Here is a 27,163-nt window from a genome sequence, read left to right as displayed (position 1 = left end):
CGTGCAGAGTGACAGTGCGTGCAAAGTGACAGTGCGTGCAAAGTGACAGTGCGTGCAAAGTGACAGTGCGTGCAAAGTGCGTGCAGAGTGCGTGCATAGTGACAGTGAGTGCAGAATGACAGTGAGTGCAGAGTGCGTGCAGAGTGACAGTGAGTGCCGAGTGCGTGCAGAGTGCCGAGTGCGTGCAGAGTGCCGAGTGCGTGCAGAGTGCCGAGTGCGTGCAGAGTGCCGAGTGCGTGCAGAGTGCCGAGTGCGTGCAGAGTGACGAGTGCGTGCAGAGTGACGAGTGCGTGCAGAGTGACGAGTGCGTGCAGAGTGACGAGTGCGTGCAGAGTGACGAGTGCGTGCAGAGTGACGAGTGCGTGCAGAGTGACAGTGCGTGCAGAGTGACAGTGCGTGCAGAGTGACAGTGCGTGCAGAGTGACAGTGCGTGCAGAGTGACAGTGCGTGCAGAGTGACAGTGCGTGCAGAGTGCGTGCAGAGTGACAGTGAGTGCAGAGTGCGTGCAGAGTGACAGTGAGTGCAGAATGACAGTGAGTGCAGAGTGCGTGCAGAGTGACAGTGAGTGCAGAGTGCGTGCAGAGTGCCGAGTGCGTGCAGAGTGCCGAGTGCGTGCAGAGTGACGAGTGCGTGCAGAGTGCCGAGTGCGTGCAGAGTGCCGAGTGCGTGCAGAGTGCCGAGTGCGTGCAGAGTGCCAGTGAGTGCAGAGTGCGTGCAGAGTGACAGTGAGTGCAGAGTGACAGTGAGTGCAGAGTGACAGTGCGTGCAGAGTGACAGTGCGTGCAGAGTGACAGTGCGTGCAGAGTGACGAGTGCGTGCAGAGTGACGAGTGCGTGCAGAGTGACGAGTGCGTGCAGAGTGACGAGTGCGTGCAGAGTGACGAGTGCGTGCAGAGTGACAGTGCGTGCAGAGTGACAGTGCGTGCAGAGTGACAGTGCGTGCAGAGTGACAGTGCGTGCAGAGTGACAGTGCGTGCAGAGTGACAGTGCGTGCAGAGTGACAGTGCGTGCAGAGTGACAGTGCGTGCAGAGTGACAGTGCGTGCAGAGTGACAGTGCGTGCAGAGTGACAGTGCGTGCAGAGTGACAGTGCGTGCAGAGTGACAGTGCGTGCAGAGTGACAGTGCGTGCAGAGTGACAGTGCGTGCAGAGTGACAGTGCGTGCAGAGTGCGTGCAGAGTGACAGTGAGTGCAGAGTGCGTGCAGAGTGACAGTGAGTGCAGAGTGCGTGCAGAGTGACAGTGAGTGCAGAGTGACGAGTGCGTGCAGAGTGACAGTGAGTGCAGAGTGACGAGTGCGTGCAGAGTGACGAGTGCGTGCAGAGTGACGAGTGCGTGCAGAGTGACGAGTGCGTGCAGAGTGACGAGTGCGTGCAGAGTGACGAGTGCGTGCAGAGTGACGAGTGCGTGCAGAGTGACGAGTGCGTGCAGAGTGACGAGTGCGTGCAGAGTGCCGAGTGCGTGCAGAGTGCAGAGTGCGTGCAGAGTGACAGTGCGTGCAGAGTGACAGTGCGTGCAGAGTGACAGTGAGTGCAGAGTGACAGTGCGTGCAGAGTGACAGTGCGTGCAGAGTGACAGTGCGTGCAGAGTGACAGTGCGTGCAGAGTGACAGTGCGTGCAGAGTGACAGTGCGTGCAGAGTGACAGTGCGTGCAGAGTGACAGTGCGTGCAGAGTGACAGTGAGTGCAGAGTGACAGTGAGTGCAGAGTGACAGTGAGTGCAGAGTGACAGTGAGTGCAGAGTGCGTGCATAGTGACAGTGAGTGCAGAATGACAGTGAGTGCAGAGTGCGTGCAGAGTGACAGTGAGTGCAGAGTGCCGAGTGCGTGCAGAGTGCCGAGTGCGTGCAGAGTGCCGAGTGCGTGCAGAGTGCCGAGTGCGTGCAGAGTGCCGAGTGCGTGCAGAGTGCCGAGTGCGTGCAGAGTGCCGAGTGCGTGCAGAGTGCCGAGTGCGTGCAGAGTGCCGAGTGCGTGCAGAGTGCCGAGTGCGTGCAGAGTGCCGAGTGCGTGCAGAGTGACAGTGAGTGCAGAGTGCGTGCAGAGTGACAGTGAGTGCAGAGTGACAGTGAGTGCAGAGTGACAGTGAGTGCAGAGTGACAGTGAGTGCAGAGTGACAGTGAGTGCAGAGTGACAGTGCGTGCAGAGTGACGAGTGCGTGCAGAGTGACGAGTGCGTGCAGAGTGACGAGTGCGTGCAGAGTGACGAGTGCGTGCAGAGTGACGAGTGCGTGCAGAGTGACGAGTGCGTGCAGAGTGACGAGTGCGTGCAGAGTGACGAGTGCGTGCAGAGTGACGAGTGCGTGCAGAGTGACAGTGCGTGCAGAGTGACAGTGCGTGCAGAGTGACAGTGCGTGCAGAGTGACAGTGCGTGCAGAGTGACAGTGCGTGCAAAGTGACAGTGAGTGCAGAGTGCGTGCAGAGTGACAGTGAGTGCAGAGTGCGTGCAGAGTGACAGTGAGTGCAGAGTGCGTGCATAGTGACAGTGAGTGCAGAGTGCGTGCATAGTGACAGTGCGTGCATAGTGACAGTGAGTGCAGAGTGACAGTGCGTGCAGAGTGACGAGTGCGTGCAGAGTGACAGTGCGTGCAGAGTGACGAGTGCGTGCAGAGTGACGAGTGCGTGCAGAGTGACGAGTGCGTGCAAAGTGACAGTGAGTGCAGAGTGCGTGCAGAGTGACAGTGAGTGCAGAGTGCGTGCAGAGTGACAGTGAGTGCAGAGTGCGTGCAGAGTGACAGTGAGTGCAGAGTGCGTGCATAGTGACAGTGCGTGCATAGTGACAGTGCGTGCATAGTGACAGTGAGTGCAGAGTGACAGTGAGTGCAGAGTGACAGTGAGTGCAGAGTGACGAGTGCGTGCAGAGTGACGAGTGCGTGCAGAGTGACGAGTGCGTGCAGAGTGACGAGTGCGTGCAGAGTGACGAGTGCGTGCAGAGTGACGAGTGCGTGCAGAGTGACGAGTGCGTGCAGAGTGACGAGTGCGTGCAGAGTGACGAGTGCGTGCAGAGTGACGAGTGCGTGCAGAGTGACGAGTGCGTGCAGAGTGACAGTGCGTGCAGAGTGACAGTGCGTGCAGAGTGACAGTGCGTGCAGAGTGACAGTGCGTGCAGAGTGACAGTGCGTGCAGAGTGACAGTGCGTGCAGAGTGACAGTGCGTGCAGAGTGACAGTGCGTGCAGAGTGACAGTGCGTGCAGAGTGACAGTGCGTGCAAAGTGACAGTGAGTGCAGAGTGCGTGCAGAGTGACAGTGAGTGCAGAGTGCGTGCAGAGTGACAGTGAGTGCAGAGTGCGTGCATAGTGACAGTGAGTGCAGAATGACAGTGAGTGCAGAGTGCGTGCAGAGTGACAGTGAGTGCAGAGTGCGTGCAGAGTGACAGTGAGTGCAGAGTGCGTGCATAGTGACAGTGAGTGCAGAATGACAGTGAGTGCAGAGTGCGTGCAGAGTGACGAGTGCGTGCAGAGTGACGAGTGCGTGCAGAGTGACGAGTGCGTGCAGAGTGACGAGTGCGTGCAGAGTGACGAGTGCGTGCAGAGTGACGAGTGCGTGCAGAGTGACGAGTGCGTGCAGAGTGACGAGTGCGTGCAGAGTGACGAGTGCGTGCAGAGTGACGAGTGCGTGCAGAGTGACGAGTGCGTGCAGAGTGACGAGTGCGTGCAGAGTGACAGTGCGTGCAGAGTGACAGTGCGTGCAGAGTGACAGTGCGTGCAGAGTGACAGTGCGTGCAGAGTGACAGTGCGTGCAGAGTGACAGTGCGTGCAGAGTGACAGTGCGTGCAGAGTGACAGTGCGTGCAGAGTGACAGTGCGTGCAAAGTGACAGTGCGTGCAAAGTGACAGTGCGTGCAAAGTGACAGTGAGTGCAGAGTGCGTGCAGAGTGACAGTGAGTGCAGAGTGCGTGCAGAGTGACAGTGAGTGCAGAGTGCGTGCATAGTGACAGTGAGTGCAGAATGACAGTGAGTGCAGAGTGCGTGCAGAGTGACAGTGAGTGCAGAGTGCGTGCAGAGTGACAGTGAGTGCAGAGTGCGTGCAGAGTGACAGTGAGTGCAGAGTGCGTGCAGAGTGACAGTGAGTGCAGAGTGCGTGCAGAGTGACAGTGAGTGCAGAGTGCGTGCAGAGTGACAGTGAGTGCAGAGTGACAGTGAGTGCAGAGTGACAGTGCGTGCAGAGTGACAGTGAGTGCAGAGTGACAGTGCGTGCAGAGTGACAGTGCGTGCAGAGTGACAGTGCGTGCAGAGTGACAGTGCGTGCAGAGTGACAGTGCGTGCAGAGTGACAGTGCGTGCAGAGTGACGAGTGCGTGCAGAGTGACGAGTGCGTGCAGAGTGACGAGTGCGTGCAGAGTGACGAGTGCGTGCAGAGTGACGAGTGCGTGCAGAGTGACAGTGCGTGCAGAGTGCGTGCAGAGTGACAGTGAGTGCAGAGTGCGTGCATAGTGACAGTGAGTGCAGAATGACAGTGAGTGCAGAGTGCGTGCAGAGTGACAGTGAGTGCAGAGTGCGTGCAGAGTGACAGTGAGTGCAGAGTGCGTGCAGAGTGACAGTGAGTGCAGAGTGCGTGCAGAGTGACAGTGCGTGCAGAGTGACAGTGCGTGCAGAGTGACAGTGCGTGCAGAGTGACAGTGCGTGCAGAGTGACAGTGCGTGCAGAGTGACAGTGCGTGCAGAGTGACAGGGAGTGCAGAGTGACAGGGAGTGCAGAGTGACAGTGAGTACAGTCACTCAGCACCACCACATTATCACTCAGAACCACCACAGCACAAATATGTTCTCTCAATGTTTCAAGCTTTATTACAAATGTCACAAAAAGATGTTCATATTTCACTTCTGTTCTTGGATTTCGTTACAATAAAATACACTGAACATAATCTTCACAAAAGTTATTTACAAAAGTTTAAGCTATTGCCATTATAAATTACAATCACTTTTATTAAGTATTAAAAAAAATTAAAAGCCATTGTTATTTGTAATATCAATACATCTAAGTCACGTAAATACAAATGTTGCATTACAAATGCTATAGGTGTCACATTTGCGAAAGTTATAACTATTGGCATTGTAAATGACAAAGCTATTAATTTAGCTATTTTCAAAACCAACACATAAATGAACATTTGGTGAATTTCCATTAAAATATTTGACTTTTTTACTAAGATATTATTATACTTTTTTTATGCAAAGAAAATTTAGATACTGCATAAATAACTTTAATAAAAGATATTTTATATGTAGCTTTTTATGTAAAAACATAACTATAGCATAAAGCAAAAAACAATTGCCATTTACAATGCTAATAGCTCAAACTTAAATAATGCGAGACCTATTGCATTGCAAATGCTTGTTTAAGCATGGCTGAAATGCTTCTAAGGACAGTCACTGGCGTGGTCAATTGGGTGGTATTTAAAAAAAAATGTGTAGCTATATTGCACAGCAGCTGCGCAACATGGCTAAAAGTTTAAGAAAGAGGGCTATGACGAGGTTTTTTTCTTTTAAACTTTCACCTATGTGTCACAAACGCATAATGCTTACATTACTTGTCATTGTAAAATGTAGAGCAGGGGTCTTCAAACTGGGGGCGGGTGTCAACCTCTGATTGAAAGAAGCATCCTGCTAATAAAAGTGCTTTGTTTTAAGCTGAAAACAAATGATAAGCAGTAAGCCTCTCTGTAATGGGCAATTACTAACATGCTTTGTCATTTATATCTGACTGGAAGTGTGTGTCAACAGGGAAGGGACTTAAAATGTTCTTCAATCCTCACCGCCCCCATTTCTTATAATCACACGGTGGCTACTTTTACACATTAGTGTGGCCTAGCTAACCAGAATAGTATGTTCAGCAATTATGTATTTGATTGCATTTTTAAAAGGTTTAACATTACTGTAATGTTTAAGTAAGTCTAGACATATTTTAGCATTGCAAAGTGAATAGAATTATTGTGAGAAATTCGGAGAGTGGGCATTTTTTTTTTACACTGTGGGAGTGCAGCATCAAAATGTTTGAAGACCACTGCTGTAGAGTTTTAAACTTGTAGTTCATGGCGCTATCAGAAGTCCTTTCTTAATATTTTTTTGGTTTAAAGTCTTGAGGGATCTCCTGTACCTGTTGGGTTTGTGTTTAATTTGCTCGGGGTTTTATAGTTTGTGCTGTAAATGTCGTAGTTGCCATGTTAACACAATTGCAGTTCTTTGCACTATAAAAGAGGGTATGTAGTTCTGTGCATCGTGAGCATGCTTGTAGATGTAAGCTCTGTAAGCTTGCTTTTTGTACCTCCGGATCGGACGCTTGAATTGGAGTCCAAACACTTTTAGAATGTTATTTGCCTTTTTTTCAGCTATGACCAATTGCAGTGCTTGGCACATGTGGTGTGACTTATTTTGTTTTTGTGTTGGGGACTCCAGCAGTTCTCCTCGGCGCCATGGCGGTTGTATCATTTGCATTATATTTAATTTCTTCACGTCGTTTCCCGGGTTACATAATTTGCCTGTGGTGTGTGTTACACAGGTGGGTGCAGGGTTTCAGGTTGTACTAAGGAGAGGCTGTGGTGACTGCGTGAACCCACGGGGAATGGGCACGGCCTGGTTATTCTCGTTTGCTGTGCACTCCACCCAGTTGCCAGCCGCCCGCTGACTGGCACGGCCAGGATTTCTGAGTACGAAATCTGCCCAGTGGCAGAACAAACTAGGCTGACAGAAATAAAGAGCGTCAGTCACATGGCTGTATTTACCTCCTCTCTCCCGCCAAGGCATGTGCTGATGACAGGCTTTCTGCCCAGCGCAGCCACCTCATCAGAAAACGCCGGGCAGGATTCCGTGTGTTCCAGTGAGCTCTGCTTTGTGGGAACGGTACTGGCTGCCTTTCCGCCTACCTACACATTCATCGGTACCTACGCCTACCTACACATTCACCGGTGCCTACGCCTACCTACACATTCACCGGTGCCTACGCCTACCTACACATTCACCGGTGCCTATGCCTACCTACACATTCACCGGTGCCTACGCCTACCTATACATTCACCGGTGCCTACGCCTACCTACACATTCACCGGTGCCTACGCCTACCTACACAGTCACCGGTACCTACGCCTACCTACACATTCATCGGTGCCTACGCCTACCTACACAGTCACCGGTACCTACGCCTACCTACACATTCATCTGTACCTACTTGAAGACTTTGTCTTCTCTGCACTGGGTGACCCCTGTCCTGGGTCAGATCTGAGGGAAGGCCCGGTTTGGAATTATGGGGTACGGTCCGCTTTTTCTGCCGTCGTGGGGCAGATTGGGTGCACTGGGCTTTGCATGTGGTGTACGCTGTTGTATCCACTAAAGGTCCCGACGTCCTGATTACCTACTGTCTTGCAAAGGCTGGCCTCACTGCGTACAAATGAAACGGTCACAAAAACCCAAAATGTGGAGCAAGAACTATTGCTATAAAACCTGCCCGTGATTTTCACATGCTATAGCATAGTAAGAACTAGCGCGGCCTTATAGAGTTTACACAGCTCCCTGTTCCTCTGCAGCGCCTAGTATACTGTGCCCAAAGTGTTCAGGGTTTCAAGGGTACCTACTGTCTTTACTAAGATATCCAGTCAGTGAAGAATTACGAAATCTCTTTGCGTACCAGACAGGTCTCGGGGTCTGGAGGTTGAAGGGTGCTCAATAGGCTTGGCTCAGCTGAGGTGTGTACATGAATCTACAGGAGGTCACCTGGCTGAGCTGTTTGAGGTGGTCTTGATGGCCATGCTGCTATGGTCTGTGGTGTGCTGCCTTAATAGTCCTATACCAAGTGGATCATGTGAACCTACTACGAGATGCTATGTTCCCCTGCTGTGGCCCACTTAGGTGCGACAAGCAGGCTTCAGCAAAACATGGTTCTGACCTTCAACCACCTACCTCTCTTCCAGGACATTACGTACTTATTAAACTTGAAGCACCTGTTGCAGATTCTCCGAAGGGTAAGATGGTTGAAGTGGATGCAAGATGGCCTCTATCAACCGGTCACAGGCATTGATGCAAGTGGTATGCAAAATGTATGCCTGCCTCTAAATTAAAAGTGGAACCCAGACAGTTTTTGCTGAATGTTTCGCCACATGATACAGCCGTTTTCTCCAAGGATCATTATGCCTGCCACCAACAGTTCCATCACATTTTGGGCTGTAAGCAAAACTTTGAAAGAAGGTGCTTCCTTTATCTGGAATAGAGTGAAGATATTGATGTTCACAAATACAAGCAGTGACTGGTCCCAGACTTGGCTATCATCAACAGTTCAAAAGAAACCCACCTGACAATCTTCAGGGCCTGCTTGTGTATATTTGTGTACGACACATATTAATTAGAGGTGCTGACATCACCTGCACTTTTTTTCCTTCAAATGCCTTTGATGTAAATATAGCTGCATGACCATATTTATTTAGCAATCTGACCAAGGTGTTTTTGTAGCAGGCCTAAAGAAGGCTGAAATAGCTTTTCTGTTTTGCAACAGGTAGGCCACAAACTGTGGAGGGCAGCCAGCAAGGATCTTGAAATTGTGCTGGAAAATCCTGTCAAACAGACAGAAGCGGTTTCTGCTGTATACAGTTGTCAGCATGCAATGTTTATGGACATCTGTTCATGTTCTAAGGTGAAAATACCGGCTGATTTCGGTTACATTTTAGAACTTGCCCTTCCCTGTGGAGTCTTAGCTTTTTTTTTGTATAACAGATTTCACCTGCTTTTGTCTTCAGGAGGGACATACACCATAGAAAGATAGAAAAATCCAACCAATAGATACGTTTTGCAACTGGTCAACTGTAATTTCCACCTATAGCGTGGTGTATATGGTGTTCAGTGCTGTACAATTCAAATATGATTAAGTGATGGTTGTTGTGGTTACCCCTGGAATGTATTTTATCACTAGTACAGCAGCTCTTAACCTTTTGACTTTTGTGGGACACCACTGATTTACTAATGGAAGTTGTGGATCCCAACCTAAAAGATTTCTGTTTAAACCTTGTAGGAAATTGAGATTTTGATTTGAGGGCAGCGAAAACCCTTCTCAAGAAATATTTTGGGGGTGAAACTGCTAAGCGAGTCAAGTCCAACTTCAAAACAATACACAAAAATGCAGAAACTAGTATACATCAAACAAATAAGCAATTATGCACAATAATCAGGGAAGGATGGAGCTTTCCAAAATGTTGTTTTATTTCTAAAAGATAACGTGGTATGCTAGAACCTAACCTATTCCTTTGTTTTTTGGTCCTAATGCATGCTCAGTTTTTCAGTGTACACCCGTGCCATGTTTCAATTGAAGCCAACAATCATCCATACTAAATTCTGCTTGCGCTTTTCCCACAAATCTAGCTCGGGATACTAACTTCTTAGACTCCAATTATTTCACGTTTACTTAACACTTTTTATTTTATTTTCGAGTTGCCTTTCTTTTTACTTTGTCAATCTTCTAATATTATTTAATATACTAAGCTGTTGCCGTCACCATGGTGTCAACGCCACCCCCCCAATCCTCCCCCCCCCCCTCCCCCCACACACACACACACACACACTCTGGGGGGACCACGGATTGAGAGCCACTGCTCTAAACTCAACAGCCTTGTTTCGATCCAGTTACCTGAAAGTTGTGCACACATCTACGCAGTCGGCTAAAACCCACAGAGCTATCAAGCCAGTCCTGTGGCGCCTTCGCCGAATCTTGGCTTGCAGCCCAATCTCCCCATGTCACCGGTTTGTTATTATGTCTCATGAGTTAAAGCGTATTATGGACAACCGTCTCCTTGAGGGACCGTCGATCCTTCCCTGGAAGTAATAAATGTCACTTAAGAAATCCCGTTATTTTCCCTGAGAGGAGCAGCGTTCTGCGGTTAGAAGAGTATTGTTTGGTTTTCTCGACGTTTCCGGCAGCCTCTGATGCTCACAAGCACCCCCGGGTTTACTTTACGTTGGCTTCCTGTAGTTCTGCATTGAGCTGTGCCTTGGTAAACGGTGCGCGCGGCCCATTTTTTGGCGGTGCTTACGCTGGGCTGCTTGAGCCTTTAGGGTTTTCATATCCAGGCTGCACTTGTGCTTGGCTGGAGAATGCGTAATGTGTGGTTTGGTGTAATGGGTAACTTATAATTGACGACATCCTTCCACAACAGAATAACCATCATCACACGGCGATCTTCCAAAACGCGACAGAACAGCACTGAGCATAATGGACCCCAAAAGCAAATTGCGCGCAACCCACAGACTTTCCACAGCGACCGGCACCAGTGAGCGGATAGTCAACGTTAACTTGAAAAAATGTAACCTTCAGTAGCATCAGTGGCAGCTGGTCTTGACCGGTTGAGGTTCTACTGTTTTTTCAGCCTTTATGGTACTGTGCCAGTGAAGGCTCTTGTAGTACACTTAGTCGGTCCGTAGAGTTTGTGTTTTGAATCCCTGGTTTGATGGGTGATCCTCCCATTGTCTGGTTGAGTCTACTGCCATTTTGCATCCACTTACTCTTGGTTGGGTGGGGTCTGAGTGGGTTTACAACCTCAAGCTGCTCACACTTGCTACAAGGATTTTTTTTTCTAGATCAGTCGAATCAACATGGCAGGCATCCTGTTTGTAACTAGGTTACTAGTGCGTGCACCTTCAGTGTTCTGCACCCAGCCTTAGGCTTGGGTTGAGAGCAGTGCACACGTGTTTCCCTATATTAGGTTTATGCTCCCTCTTACCGTCTGCTACACTCCTTTGAAATATTGAGGTAATAGGACCCATTAATATGTATTTTTGTGTTGTAACGGTACAACAGTGACTTGTTCCTTAAATTTTACATTTAATGTGCTATTCTGTGGTGTTCTTTTCTTCAAGTGTTAGGTTGTGTGTTGGAAGTATGCAGATCCTGGTGTTTAGAAATGCATGTTTTTCGCCGTGGGCACCGGAAGCTACACTACATAATAACATGTTGGCACTGAAAGTGCCTGAAGTGAGTGCTGAATGTAGGTCTGCATCATTTTATTTTCCAAAACATAGCTATTCATATTGCTATTTACCTGCTGGCTTTGCCAAGCACTGACAAAGGTATTAGGTCTGGGTTTAATGTGCTATTCCATGCATAACGTGTACTATTTGTGAGATGTCTTTCTGCCACATCTCTTGTGCTGCCTATTCATGTTCATTGTATTTTATTCCCCAAGATTGTGGTGCATGCATTAGCACATAAAGACAGGCCTATTGGCTTTGACATTTCTTGTTACTCTCTGTGATCAAGCAAATATTCCAATACAAAAATAGGAAGTACCGAATTCACCAAAGCCTGCCCAGGCTTCTACCTAGTAAAAGACACAAGGTTGATGGACGGGATGCAGAACAAATCAAAACATTCATCCCCAGTCAAGAGATCTGGGTTAAATCCATTATTCTTTTACTCGCCATGCCACCCCAGTTTAGACCAGGCCATATGCAAAACAGTCTTGACCCTTTGCTTCATGGGAACTGTCCAGTCCGAACTGCCAAGCCAGGTATTCCCTGGAAACAAGCATCCTGGGACCGATTTCTGGGTAACACCCCTCATCAGCCAGGCTAGCTTGAATCCAGTGGCAAGACTGATTTGCATATGGCTGGGTCAAAACTGGGGTGGAGTAGTGGGCAAAAGAACGATGGATTTAACCCAGATGTTTTGACTGGGCGAGAATGTTTGCATTGTCAGCATTCCGTCCATCATTTCTTTGCTGTAATGGCTTCTACCTAGACTGGCCTACTTGTATGGCTGGATGATATAGGACTACGGTGACGTGCCTAAGGAAGCGCACTACTGTTATGCTGAATAATAAGAGGGGATATAGATTGAAAAACACCTCTTTATGTAAATCAATTATAGACTGCAAAAGCATGGATTAGCGAAAAAAGAATGTACCCTTGGTTTAAGATTACATTTTTGCCTACTTAAAGATTTACTCCTCAGGAATAAGACTCCCTATTTTGTACTTCATAAGACATCCTTGTATTCCCTGCTTCTGGATTTTTGGAGTAAAACATTTCTACTTCAAAGCCTCCTATGTAGCACTCTGTGTGCCTTTTTATAGAATGCAACCTTTGGCTTGACTCTTTACTAATTTATTGAATTGTGAGAGAAGGTCCAATGCTACATTGGGGTCACTGTAGGTAGCTGTCTTGTTGTGTGACTACTAGAGGGTGGCAACTTGTGACACATTACCTAGTTTGCCTTGTATTAGGGAGCACACAAATGGCAAAATGTAATATTGCACAAACCTATGAAAATCCATGGAGCAGAGCTGAACATTTCTGGGTGCAGTTAAGCGGGGCACTGCCTCTCCTTCTAACCGACATACAAATTCTTCACAGCCTGACAATGAAATTCCAGAGAAGACCTCAGGCAAGCGATCCCCTGATTTTTATCATAGGTCTTGTGAGTTTATCAGGTCTTCCTAGGTGGCCTTAACTTGCACTATAAGGATTCATAACAAGACGTCACCAGTACTGCTTACTCACTGACCTAGAGCAACTTTGCACGTCACTCGCACATGGAACATGATCTATTGTAGACCTTAAGATCTCAGAGAGGTTGTGTAGAGTAGAAATCCTGTAGACCCATAGACTGGTCTCATCACTACTTGAAGCCACACCCTGTCAAGTTTGTAAAGCACACTTGAAGCAGTTGCATCCTACTCGGGAGGGGCATCTAGTTACAGCGCAAGTTATTGCAGCTTTGTGACAGACGTGTTAAGTAGTTCCTATTGATTCAAGAGCGACATCTAGTTGGTGGGCTGCAGTCTTGTTAAAGACTTCTTACTGTTTCTGCCGACTGGAGAAAGACATTTAGGCATACTGTGTGTAGCTTTGTGAAAGGACAGCCCGATTGGCTTTGCCAGGGCTTGTTCATTTTTAGTCACCAATCTCAGGTGGATCAGTAACTAAACAGTGCATGGACGCCAAATGAGGGACTTGGACAGACAGGGTAGCAAAGCAGGGAATGCTGGTGGTGGAGAAGCAACAAAAGTGAGGAAAGCAACCCAGGAGCACAGAATCGCACAGTGAGATAGCAACATAGAGACTAGCGAATCAACACATTGAATGAAAACAATACTGGAGGGGAGAGAAACACATGGCAAGACCGAGCAATACGGAGACCGTGTAATCGCAGAAGCACACAGTGAGATGAAGCACTCTGAGACTGGGGCAGGGGAGCACACAAGGAAGACAGCTGGAAAACACACACTCGTAGATTTGGTAACTATAGAAAGAAAAAAGTTGCAGCAAAAAACTACAGTGCAGGGACAGACTTATGGCCGAGAAATAAAACCCACAAAGACCTCAAATTAGAAGCAAGCAAATGAGATTGACAATGAGGCCAACCAACGGTAAACAATGGGTGGGCTCTTAGCTCACTGTAAGCTAACAAAATGTCTAGCAACAGAAAGCACATGCACCGTCTTAGGCGAGATCTAAAGAAACAGGATACCTATTGCTGTTCTGGCCAGTATGCCACCTCTCCTTCATAGCAATGTCCTTCCTGTGCCCGCCAACTTCTCTAACAAAGAGGGACACAGGTCAGTTCTCTTCGTACATGCTCCTGAGGTTCAAATATATAATTATGCACTCAATTGTTGTAATTGAAAATCTCCACCTTGGAAGACATCGATAGCCTGGCCAGTTCTCTTTATTACCTGAAGTGCGGGATGACTAAACACCACCTCAAACTTGTCCCCGAAGTACACCTAATATCATTACCTTGCAGTAACACTCCAGTTAAAACTGGGATAATGGAATAACCTGCTCGCTGCAAGCCCTCCTTTGTGGAACATCTTTAGCTGTTTTACTCAATAAAAAGTAAATCTGCATACTCGCATTGATGCTTTAGCAAAAAGAAACTTGTACTAGATCAGACTCCTAAGAAGATACACGTCTCTATAATACCTCAGAAGGATTTCAGAACTGTACTTCAGTCTCTGGTGGTTCTGGAGGTAGATTAAAGATTCTCCTTACTGATTGGCATTCCCAAAGATCCATCTGGCCCCACTTAGCACCAAGCTCAACTCTGTGACAAAACTAGTTTTTGTTACCAAAGGATTAGAGCATGTCAACCCGATATCGACTGTTCTTAAATGGCTGTCCATAGAAGCTAGAGGTCTGTTTATTATGAAGGCCGGTTTGAACATAGTAATGCATAGAAAAGTTGCAAAATATATTGCAAGGACACTTACCATATCAAGAGGCTTAAGCCTGCTACAGCGCATGGATCTCTGTCTGGAACCCGGTCTTCAACCAAGCCACCACTCATCAGGCAACGCCCCAAAAATCTAACTCCATCCACCAGGCAATAAGGAGAAGCCCCGTGGAGGACATTTAAAAAAAAAAGCCACTGTTTGAAAGACGCTTCCAATCATGAGCGAAAAAGGAAATTGCATCAAAACTGACGAGAATTTTACTGTTCGGTAATAAATGCGAGGCTTCTAAAATTGTTAAAAATAAAAACACATTAGTAGGGATATATGCTAAATCCGCACTGGAAAACGGAAATGTATACTAACTCAATGTATTCTGCGCCTGGTGCTTGCCTTGCTCTTACATAAAGCGTTCTGGTGGGTCTGGTTTGCGCTTTGTAAAACTGCAACTAAATTAAAATGACTGGTATCTAAATTCGCTTATCCAGAAAAACTGAGTGCCTAAAACGAAGCAAAGCTTTTAGTGGATTGAAAACACGAATACAGTTGCGGTTTGTAAAACACAAGTCGTAAAGGGAGCATGTACGCCATGGAGAGGGTGAACTGCTGTCTGCCCAGGAGCTGTGAAGCCACTTCTGCTAGAATCCGTAAAGGCGTCACTGCTACGTAATGAACAAAGCCGGCAGGAAGGAAGGAAGTGTACCCAGCAGCGAAACCAGTGTGCCTTGCTGATAACTTATTAACACCGTCCATCTAGTTGGTATGATGGTTCAGTGGACTCGCTCTCCTGCGGGCATGTGTGGGTACGTGCATACTTGGCTCCTCCTTTCATCTGCTTGGGGTTGGTTAAATGTGGACAGTTCATTTTTTTTATTAATAGGAGCACTCACTGATAGTGATGCAAAATAGACAGTGAAGTGTGAGCTGCATTAAGTATAAATACTGTTACAAATGTCACCGCTCCAGTGGAACGGCGTGGCCAGCATATATCTGACCAGTGTTTGTGTGCGTCAGGTGGGTAAGCAACTATCCGCCCCTTTTACTTGTGGACCGAACCCTAGCTTCTTGTTTTCGGTAAGCCGTGCTGTGCATACGGTAGTGAATGTTGTAGGCATACACTGATTTATGGTTAAATATCCACAGGGGTCAAAGTTCAGTCTTGCAGGTGGCTCTTCGATCCAACAGATGGTAAGATTACTTTGAGTGGGTTCGGGTTCAAGCATAAGCCTCCAAACACTGCATGTAGCACCAGGGTCAGAGTTCAGGTGGCAGACACTGCTTTTTAGTTCTCACCTCCTGGACTGCGCATGCGCTGTCTGTTGCTAGATACCATCTCCGTTACAGACAACTTGCAGCACATCCATTGCTTACCATTGGTTCGTTTCAATACCACTCATTTGCTTGGTCGCATGTTATTTGTTAGCTTGTGTGGACTTCACCTCCTCTTCAAGAGTTTATCGCTCCCTTGGAGCATGGACTAGTTACTTGTGTCCTTCCACTTCTCACTTTTTAGCCACTTTAATTTTTTTTATTGTAACCCTCCACGAGAGCGTATGCAGGTTTCAGCTGTCTCCCTGGTGTACCCCCAGCCCTTCTTTTTCTGACCACATAAATGAACAGCCCTGTTATACATGTGCAGGCGCGAGTCAAGGTGGCCACTTTAAAAGGCTGCCACACCAGTCAAGACCACCAAGTCAGAAGTGCTGATTCAGCTGCCTTTTTAAAAAACTGACTCGCCTCTTTCTGTGCTAATCTAGCCTGCAAAATTACCCTGTTGGACTGCTTTGCTTGTTTTTGTTACTTATGGGACTAGTGTTTCGGCGGTCCTTCCATCTACTCATTACTACCCCTCGTATGACCTCAAAATACCCCAGTCTTCCCAATATTGTCCTTTGCTTTCCTAGTCCATTAACAGTGGTTTGCCCTACCCAAGGGTGCTTTGTTGCACTGCTACTACTCTGTTACCCCTGGGTTTGCTTCTAGGGTGGCTTCCATCATGTCGAATTCTCATCCATCGAGTATGGTCATGGCTTGTTTGCCCTGGCTTTTTTGCTTTTCATTTCTGAACAAGGGCACACACACAGATTTCCTTCAAGCATCTGCAGTCATGGCGTGTAATGAAATGGCTGTTCATTGAGTAGGGGGAACGAAGGTGCACCTTCCCCCACTTGTGCTTCCCAAAGAGGACTTTGGAGGTTGCCTTTCTAGACTGGTCCCCGGAATTATATCAAATATTATGTACCTTTGTTTCTATATTGTGTGTGTTACGATGTCCAGTACAGACCATGTTATCTTACCAGACCATCTAATCGTTATTTTCTTTTAGCAAATACAAATGATGATGCATTTGTTTTTTGCAACTTTTCTAAGAGTACAGAAGTTAATGAAAATAAGAGACCCTCATGTTTTTTTAATACTGTCGTCATCTTGAAGCTTTGCAAAATAATCATCTTTCTTTGACTTTTCAAAGTCCTGTACAGTTTCTTTAAAGCCACGTAGAGCTATGCGCTCCTGCCTCCATGCTCCATGCTATGCAGGTGGCATGTGCTCTTAATTTGCTACAATGGTTGTTCCCAAGGCCTGCCTTTTCCTGTCATTTAATTCTGTTGTGTCTACTGAATTTAATATCCCGCCCACTGAGCTTCCTGCTTCTCGGCCTGATTTTTTTTTTCCCCTTCATTCTAGAAGCTAAAATTTTTCACATTCTTGGTTTATGCTCTAATGTCTAAAAGAGCTCTTCTTTCTAAATCCAATGCTAAATAATTTGCCAGAGACCTCGTCTAAATCCAAAAGTATCTGAATGGGCTGTGTACCAGTTTTTTTCTTTTCTTTCATGCGCATAGTATTACTCCAGCTTTAGCCTCTGTGGAGTGCAATTGGAGAACATTTCCTCTGCCAGCAGTGTCCAAGGCCAGAACAGGAAGGCCTCAACAAAAATAGTTCCCCCCCCCCTCCGCCCCCAGTTCTAAAAAGACCCTACACAAAGTAAATCTTTCCTTTTACTTAGATGTTTGCCCATTGTGTATTACAAATAACTCATCTGTGTTTAAAAATTATGTAACCGATATTGTTTCGATACAATGAAATTCCAAATTCCTTTTAGAAATGATCTACCTACATCACTTACCGCAGATATACTGATTAAAAATACAGTTGTTTAGGACAAGGTATGCTATGAGACCAGGTTGATGTGGGATGTGATTTTCTTTACTTACAAGCCGGAATATTAAGTCGAAAATTATTGATTATGCTCCAGTTTCTCCAATATCTACAGTTAGAGCATATCTTTTAGTCTTTTATTATGAAATCATCACTATCAAAAAGCAATAGTTATGCGTATTAACCCTTTTCCCCTACTAACAGAAAATGACGTGGCTCACTACTACATGTTTTCTGTTTTCACATTTGAAATTTGCCCCTTCAACTCCTCGGAATTTTAAAGGCTCACCAAGAGATCCTCTGATTGCTAAATTCACTTGTTAAACCGCAACCCAATTGGTGTGCATCGTTCATGCATTAAGGTTCACGTTCAGGTCATTTGATTACATTCCATCTCATAAGGGCTTCATATTTGCTCCAGGCACATGGATCTCTATTCCTATATTGTCGTGCCTTTTTGTAGTACGATCTCCCTATTATTATCCTTATCGTCCCTAAACTTATACCTATAAAAGATCACAGAGAGACCCTTCATGTGTATATCCTCCCTTAATCCTCAATTCCATCTATCTTTTACCTGCACCGCTTGGTTCCAGGCATGCTCCATCACTGAGTGCAAAACTCTTAATGTGTGAAAAGAAATTCCTCCATTCCCTCTGACCTTTTTTTGGTCTTGTGCACTTGACAATTTTGGCTCAGAAGGTACCCTTCACACTGCTGCGTTTCCTCATAGACATTGGTGTTTGTTTCAAGACTCCGAGCCGTTTTAGTCCTCTTCACAGACGAAAACATTTTCCATTCTACCATTCGGGTCTCACTAAGTGTATGAGTTGCTACAGCATGCGAGTGCACTACTGTGCTCGCCTGTGTAGTGATGTATATGCTTCTGAGTCCTATTCAGTAGCTTGAGAACAGTAAATGACCGCTTCGTTTTTGAAGATCCCACTGCTGAGTATAGTCTTTGGAATAAATCATCCATTGGTCCAAATAAGACTATAACTTGATGATTTACTACAGTTAAATAGTACTTTTATTATAGACTTCTGGCGCACTGCGTGGCGGGCGCCGGTTTCTATGTCTTAGTATTTTAAATGTAGCCCTTGTGCTGAACGTTTTAGGTGCACGTCTCTTACAGTCCATCCGTGCCTTGGTTGCGTCTCCGTTTTCCAGTGACAAACCGCGCAGGGCCGCATCCTGCTGGATGCTGATGCGAGAGGCCAGCTGGGAGGCGCGCTGCTCGTCTTCCTGCTCGTGCTGACTCCGAGAGAAAACTTGTTTTCATTGGGAGAGCGGCCTTCAAAGACCCGGTCACTGCGCCTCTCCGAATGTTTAGCTTGGGATAAAATGGGCGCAGTGTTGTGGTGATGACAGTAGGGGGTCAGCGCTTGGAGCAGGCCTTTCTCCTGCGCACAATGCTCCTTTCTGCTGCTGCCAAGAAGGCAAAGGCGCAACGAAGCTGCCAATAGCATCGGCTCTGACCCGAAAAAGTATTTTGACGTCCCGTTCCAGAGGCTCCATGGCACAGCGCCCCCTCCTTGGCGCTCATTAGGGTTCTGGCTCCGGGTAACGGAGCAGCGGTTCGCCAAGCAGCCCTGTTTCTAGGAGCCTGGGTCGGGGATGGGGGCACGTATCCTGGCTCCGAGGAGGCACCGCGCCTGACTACTTGAGTGAGCCAGAAGAAGGGTCAGTGCGTCCTCTGCTGTGGCCCAGTTTACCTTTTTTTGTTTCTTTTTTCTGTTTGAAATTCACTGCCCTAGTATCAGCACCCTTCAGCAGGTCATGGACTCCAGAAGGGGTATGGCCTGGATTCTTGGCGTTCGGCTGCTTGTCCTTCACTCCTCGATATGAACCCGCGAGACAGTAAACCCACAAGTCGCACTCCTAATCTTGATCGAAAACTCAACTAAAAGACTGAGCAAAAAGGATTTTTAAATCAAAATGAAGGCAGCCTAGTTGCGAGCTAATACTCCTATTGTGGCTGGGAGATGGCGGCAGCTGGCTTGGACTAGCACTGGATTGCAGCAACTCCCGGGATGAAAAATGCATCCCGCTTGGTCCACCACTGTTCAAGGAATGCAAAAACCCTGTACCAGGTTGGTTCGCAGTTTCCATTCCTGGCCTCAACTTTTCGAGAAAGTTGTAAATTGGTACTTTAGTTCTGTTCATACAATTGGAGTTAAGCAAGTCTAGAACGACCAGAATGCAATATCTTTTATTAATGACTGGCCAGCAGTGTAAGCCTGGCATTACCAGCGCCATCAAGTCACAGCATTGTCAGAGCTTTCATTATGCGCTAAACAGGATTCCAGTGGTTGTCTGAAGGGTTGAACATGTCTGTGCTCCAGCACCGGGCTCTCCGCTGCATTCTCCAAATATGGGCCTACCCACACCCAAGGCCCTGTCCACGTCCAAACCCATCTTGAGTGATCGAAGGCCACAATGGTGGTTTTCACTGTGAACAATAAAGGCCCACCGCAGCGGATTACTGTTAAAAGTGCGGTGGTAATGACTGAGGTACCCTAGAGTCACGTGGGAGTCATGTAATATACACAGGCCTCTGCTAATATACAAAGGCGCCAGTCTCAACCTCTGGTAGTATCACTAGTCAAGCGCCAAGAAATCTTGGTTGAACACGTGCTTTATATGTATCTGGTACACAACATTAGAGAAGGTGGCAATCCTGGGTGCAAATTGGCAACTTGGCAAATAACTGAGTCGCTGAATATAGTATTTACCAGGTGTATAGTTTTTCCATCAGTTAGACTTTTATCATTGGAACTGGGAAACATGTACTAATTCATGTTTAACCTGCTATAAGGTGTGCAAATTTTGCGATATTTGGTCTGGATTTACTTGGCGACAATCATGCTGCCAAAAACCCTCTGGGTGCACTTGGCACCTGGTTTGGAACGCTTCAGCCTGCAGCAAAATCTGGATTTGCAGCCCACTACGAATTGAAGGCATACAAATTAATCCTGCTTGTTCCATTTGAGGTACATTTGCGCAGATTGGTTGTGGCAGCTCACCATTCTGTGACAGGGTACACTGCATACCTTGCTGATGTGCATTGGAGGTGCAGAGGAGCCTTCCACTACACTCGCGTTGTCTGCATGCCTGGCTGAGGTGCATTGGAGGTGCCGAGGAGCCTTCCACTACACTCACGGTGTCTGCATGCCTGGCTGAGGTGCATTGGAGGTGCCGAGGAGCCTTCCACTACACTCACGGTGTCTGCATGCCTGGCTGAGGTGCCGAGGAGCCTTCCACTACACTCACGGTGTCTGCATGCCTGGCTGAGGTGCCAAGGAGCCTTCCACTACACTCACGGTGTCTGCATGCCTGGCTGAGGTTCTGAGGAGCCTTCCACTACACTCACGGTGTCTGCAAGACTGGCTGAGTTGCATTGAAGACGCCTAGGAGCCTTCAGCTACACTCATGGTGTCTGCAAGCCTGACTGAGGCGCCAAGGAGCCTTCCACTACACTCACGGGGTCTGCATGCCTGGCTGAGGTGCATTGAGGTGCCGAGGAGCCTTCCTCTACACTTACTGCTTCTGCATGCCTGGCTGAGGTGCTTTGGAGGCGCCTAGGAGCCTTCCACTACACTCACGATGTCTGCATGCCTTGCTGAGGTGCATTGGAGGTGCCTAGTAGCCTCCCACTATAGTCTTGGTGTCTGCATGCACGGAGTTAGGTTGTGACACTTCACTGTGTTGAAAACACGCATGCACCGTATCCCAGCTGTGGTTCCTTGCAGGGAAGTGACACTTCTAGTACATAACGCTCTTTCCTGTTGGGAGCGAGGCGCATTGGCTCTGCTTCTCAGCGCTGATGTACAGTGGCCCGCTCCCTGCACGCAGAGGATGCGCACTGTATGGCGTTATTGATATGCGTGGGGCCTTCCATTGCACTAGGGGACGGCTAATATTTGAGGGCGGGGCTGTGGTGCACTAGATGTTGAGTAGTGGACTTCCATGACGGAAGTGCATTGAAGCCGCCCCTTACGCTGTGAAATGCCTCTGCCTATCAAGAATGAATGAATGAGAACGTTTGCTAAGTACAGGGCTGCTCCGAAGTGTACCACGGACCCCGGTGAGGTGTGTTTTCTCTGGGAGTCTGACGTTCGACCAGGTGAGTCGTGCCTCTCCTCCAGCAACAATTACCACGTCATACACTGAAGAAAAAACAAAAGCAAAGCAGATTAAAAGGCTCCGCCCTGGGCCGTGGTTCCCCAGCCCGCGGCCGTGCGAGCCGCCCTGTAATCCTATTCTCTTTCCATCGCGCTCGCTTAAAGGGGGAAATCCATTTAGGGGATTTTTTAGGGAGGCATTCGGAATCACACATTTTCACAGCATTGTGAGCTGTAAAGAGGAGGTTTGAGTGGAGAGCCGGATATGACACCTGTAGGATTGATCTGCGTCTGCCTCTTAATTAGTTCGAGCTTTCAATGCAGTGAGTGAATCTATCTCCACTCTGAGTCGTGTCTCTTTGGGATCACGTGTTGGTCAGCGCTCAGCCAAAGCACTTCTTTTCAAAGCTCGAGTGATCAGCTTTTGCTTGTTAATGATTTGAGGCTTCGATGTAATGTTACCTTTTTTCTGTTGCACACTCAGTCCATCTGTGAGCTCTGTAAAGAAAATATGTTTATATTTCCTATTCGAATACTGTTGAATGTCCTGGTGTCAGATGGACGGATGGCTCACAACCTTCAGATCCCCACATGTTTGTTTCAGGAGGGAGTGTCCCGTCCAGCCTGTATGCAAGAACCTGGAAGGGGCAGTGTGTGGGACGTGGGAGCCCCAATGAAGCAGGCTTGTTAAAGGGCTTAGAGTGCCTTCAAAGGGAACCACAGGGCGCGGGCTAAGCAGTGGGGCGTGAGGTGAAAGTGAGAATATTTGAGGCGATGGACCGAAAATGAGTGGACATTTTTGTATTTGTGTTGTATTTTTATATCCGAGTAGCAATAGGCTAGGAATGTGGGTTTTCACCAGCGCCTAGGATGTCCTCCTCGTGGGTCACTCTGGACCATGGGAGGTGAGGGTTCTATGTTCATGATGTCCTGTTCATCTGCTAAAGTGAGGCCTCTTGACACTGTGGAAGTAGAGGAGGTGGGACTGCATGAGAGGAGTGTGGTTTAAGGAAACGCAGATCGTTAATGCTTTCTTACAGCATCTTTTGATGTTGGTGGGATGCTTGTTCCAGTGGAGAATGGCTGGTGCAGAGAATGCACGATTCACAGCAGGCTTTCTTAAACCGTGCTAGGTGGGCATCCGCTACGCATAGGCTGCCGTTCAGATGACTGTGGGAGGTCAAGGAAAACCCAGAAAGCTTGGTTTATAGATGGTGGGAGGGTTGGGGAAATTAAGGTGCTGAGCTCAGTGCTGGGGTTGGAGCATATAAACGAGATTCATTTGACACATTGGATGGAAATAACGCGATCTTTGACCATAAACGATAGTTAATTGGTTGTAAGTCAGTGCTGGGAAGTGAGTAAGGCTCCTGGGTGGTTTGAGTTGCTGATGGGAGAATACTTTTGGTTGCCTTTTAGTGCGGTGGAATACGTGAAATCCCTTGAAGTGTGTGAGGTGGTGTTTGTGGAATAGATGAGACCCCATTGGAATGTAGAAAGCCACTGATGTGAGAGGAAGGAATATACCAGCGAGCTCTGAGAATGTCTGTGTGAGCAATATGCACATAACACTGAACATAAGCTTGAACCTATTTGGTAGACGGCGTATGGGAGACATCCTTTACATCGCAAGCGTTACATCGCATTCCCATTACAACGCAAGTCGTTATAATGACTTGCTGTAGGGGGCAGAAGGTGTTGGATTAAAAATCCAACACCTTCCTACTGTTGCACAGACTGGAGTTGGAATAGTAAATTATACTACTACAACATCCAGCACCCCCTACAGCAAGTAGTTATAACGACTTGCACAGCGCAATGGTATGCGATGTAACAACGCAGTCATTGTAACAACCGCGTTGTAATGGCATGCGACATATCACATGCGAGGTAACATTTCATATTCATGGCATATAGCAGCCAAGAGCAGGTGTTACCGTAGCTTCAGCTGAAAAGCTACATTTTCATTTCTGTATATGTATTCTCAAAAGTGTTATTTTTTTCCCTCTGTGTGCCTATTACTTGTTTTTTTTAGATGAATAACTTGCCTTGAGGTACATTGAACTTGTCTCTAAACGTCTATTTTTCTCTTCCTTCCAGGCCTGAAAGAAAGACTTCTGCGGTCAGAAACATCTGGAAATGGTGATGACCAGAGCTGCATGATCTGCTAGTCTTGGGATCTTAACCGGTGTGATATTACAAAATATATTTCAAGAATTTCTGGCTGCTTTCAGACCTCCAAACTTCCTTTTCTAAGACTGAGCTCAAAAATACAGCCAACCCAAAATGCCGATCCTGAAGCAACTAGTGGCCAATTCGGCCAGTACCAAGCGCCGTTCTCGCGTCGACCTAACAGCCGAGATGATCAGTGCCCCACTGGGAGACTTCCGCCACACCATGCACGTGGGAAGGGCAGGTGATGCCTTTGGGGACACCTCTTTCCTGAGCAGCAAAGGGGACAATGCAGAGCCTGAGGAACTAGACCCCAAGCCCGGCCTGCTCTCGCGCAAGTTTCGTAGCAGCAGCAAGCGTTCGCAGTCTGTGACCCGCAGTGACCGACGCGATATGCTAGGCTCCCTGAGGGACTCTGCTCTTTTTGTCAAGAATGCTGTGTCGCTGCCCCAACTCAATGAGAAGGACGCTGAGAAGGGAAAGAGCAAAATGCCCAAAAGTTTGTCTTCGAGCCCAGTCAAGAAGATTGTAGAGGAAAAGCAATCCAATGGGGCATCTGGGCACGAAAAGCAATCCAATGGGGCATCAGCGCATGCAGCCAGTTGTACCCCAGACCCCATCCGACAAGAGCGGGAATTTGGGGAGCCTACAGACTTGCCTGTGACTATTCCTAAAAGCAGCTATGGCATGAAGCATGCTGAATCCATCATGTCCTTCCATGTTGACCTTGGACCTTCTATGCTCGGTGACATCTTGGGTATAATGGACAAGAGCGAGTGGGATCTAGATGACCTGGACTTGCACTGTGATGACGACAACCATGACGACATTGATTCCAAGGGAAGGTTTTGCACTACTTCCACTGTGGTGCCCCAACAGCAGAGCCTGGTTGGAAAGCCCAGGGAGGAGCACCCCGCATTTGTGGATCGCAGTAGGGGCTCCGCCTACATCCCTGGGCCTGGCCGCAGCATTGGCAGTCACATGACCAGGGACAGCAGTTCTGTATCCAGCTGCACTTCAGGGGCCCCTGATGACCGGCATTGGGATGCACCAGTTCGGAGGGACAACAACGTCACTAAAAGGGCACCAGTAAAACGTACGGAGAAAGATCTCTCTTTTATGGACGAAGAGGATGATGAAATTAGAGTTTAAAGGAAAAAAAGAACTTTTATTCTAGTGTACATATCTATTTTTCTTTAATTGATTTGATTTTCTTGGTCTCACTGTACTTTCCAACTTGGATACATGCCTCTGTCCGGTGATGAAACAACAAATTCAGTGGTTTTAGGCCCATGCTTGAGACTCGAACATTACTTTCTGCTTATTTGATATTTTTTGTGTGTCTTAAAGAATATTTGCTTCTTGAACGGGAAGCAGGTAGAGTGGAGACACTGCCATGGGCGAACAGGCGCACGATGAAACAAAATACAGTTTAGTATATGTATATTATTTTATTTCATTTGTTTCCGATTAGCTTAATTTTTTATTATTCTTGACCCATTCCTGTATGCGTTTTGCAGCTTTCTGGCAGCCAAAGGTTTTTGCTGGAACAAAACCTGCTCTTGACAAGACTAACTGGTGCATTTTTTTAGTATCTTTTTTCTGTTGTGTGCTTCAAGTTCCCCGTTGGCTTGGTTCCCCTATAGGTTCTACCACATGCAAGCGGAATAACCATCTCTTAACAAGGGGATAGGGGGGCTCTGCCTATTTTCTGTAAACTGAATTCCAGACAGAGTTTGTGGAAGGCTGCCTGATAACTTCCCGAGAAAGTTCTCCAGTACTGCACTCCAGATGTGGGACTGAACTCTGCAAACTGGGAAAAACAAGACGTGTATTTATATAAATATGTATATGTAGCGAAATTACAGAGAACATTGCTGCCCTGTTTCCAAAGAAATTCATATATTTTTCCTGGCAAACGTGTGTGTAATATATATGTATGTGTATATATATTTTAGATTAGCTTCTACAAACTGTTTGTATGTGTCCCCATATACACAACGGAAGATGTGTAATGGGTAAAAATGGATGGTTCTAAAATTCCATCGAGAAGCCATTGTACTATGAGGGGAGTTTATAAAGTGCTTTTCCTCACCCCAAGATAGCATAAAAACTCGGAGTAAGTACATAGTCAAAAATCAGAGGAAAATGTGCGAGGAGCATTTTGGGTGGAGTGATCGGTCCGAATGGCACTACCCATAATAGAATGGTTTGTAAATGTCACATGAGCCATTAAACAATATTCTGGAAAGGAATATACTAGAATTGTATATTTGTTATATCACATGATCTAACTGAAAATATACATTTCATAATGTGTTTTTTCCCCTCTTATTGCCACCTTTCCCAAAGGTTAAAAAAATATAATTCTGAGTAATTATGGTCTATAGCTGGTTTCAAGTTTAAAAAACATTTGGAAACGTAATAAAGCACAAAGGGTTTTGTAATATGTTTCATAATTTGCGATTTCATTTCACAATTCGCAATGTTTCGAAGTTGGTAATCCAAATGAACTGTCAAAACCATAGATTGTGACCAAACATTTACCAATATTATTTTTGTAAATTATCCTGGTATCAACAGCTTTTAAACTCAAAATGGGTTCAATAAAATCTTCTGAGATGCTTTTCAAATGTTTTAGACTAACCCATTGAATTACAGTAACAGTGCCTTTAAAAATATGAAAACCATTGAAGTATAATGGGGCCAATTTGCAACATTGTGACTTAAATCGCTTGCACCATGAAGTACAGAAAATCTGCAATCGTGTACTAGGTTCATTTGATGCCAACCTCGTGAAATGTTAAAACCATACAGCCTCTGTGTTTATAATGCAAACTAAAGTGGCTCTCTGGACTGCGGCTGCAGCAATTTCTTTCTCGGCAGTCACCTAGGGCACTCTCAGCCTTGGTGCCAATTGCCCCTAAAAGCAGTTTCCCAGATGAAATTTTAATCGAGACCACTTAAATCACATTTATTTTTAAAATGGAGTGCAAATAAAAATTTTAAAATATGAACTCATTGTCTGATTACTGCCTTATCCACAAGTGTACGTTTAAATCTAGTTTAAGTGTGCACAGTTTTATACACTACACATTTTAAATAGTTTAAAACTGTTCAAAATTAAAACTGAACGTTGTATATGTTTAAAATGATATAAATACACTTCTACATAAAGGTATGCATGGAAAATAGAATTGTGAATATTTGAGTAGTTTAATATTTAAAAATGTCTAGTACTAAGCTTAGCAAACGACTGAGATAAAGATCAAATGTGTCCTCATTGTCAGGACAGCAGAAGGCAGAATGGTCCTTGGTTGTCAGAAATCCTTGCCCTACCACTCTATGGAATTGTACAGCCATACCCCATTGTGCATCCTTCATGTGTGTGTGTTTGTATGAATATGTATATATGTGTATATATGTGTGTGTGTGTGTGTGTGTGTATATATACAAATAATATAATGTGTGTACAGTTTTCATGTGGGGTGAATGCTGGGTGGAATTGCAGTCTGCAAGATTCTGATGAGTGGAGCCTGATTTTGACATCCGTGAGCATCCGGTTATTCTTGTT

General features: G+C 46.5%; 1 protein-coding gene across 1 annotated transcript in view; it reads left to right on the top strand.

Annotated features, from left to right (window-relative positions):
- The window catches only part of CDC42EP4 (CDC42 effector protein 4), a 61,623-nt gene extending 35,017 nt beyond the window's left edge, over window positions 1-26,606 (top strand). Inside the window, exon 2 of the mRNA XM_086930991.1 lies at window positions 23,518-26,606. Within this exon, the coding sequence (XP_086787117.1) occupies window positions 23,704-24,741 (1,038 nt within the window). The 5' untranslated portion in view covers window positions 23,518-23,703 and the 3' untranslated portion in view covers window positions 24,742-26,606. The remainder of the gene's footprint in view (window positions 1-23,517) is intronic.
- Window positions 26,607-27,163: the final 557 nt, after the last annotated feature.

This window comes from Lissotriton vulgaris, chromosome 7 (genome assembly GCF_964263255.1).
Source record: "Lissotriton vulgaris chromosome 7, aLisVul1.2, whole genome shotgun sequence".
In the NCBI taxonomy this organism is placed as follows: Eukaryota; Metazoa; Chordata; class Amphibia; order Caudata; family Salamandridae; genus Lissotriton; species Lissotriton vulgaris.
This window is presented reverse-complemented; position numbering and strand designations above follow the sequence as displayed.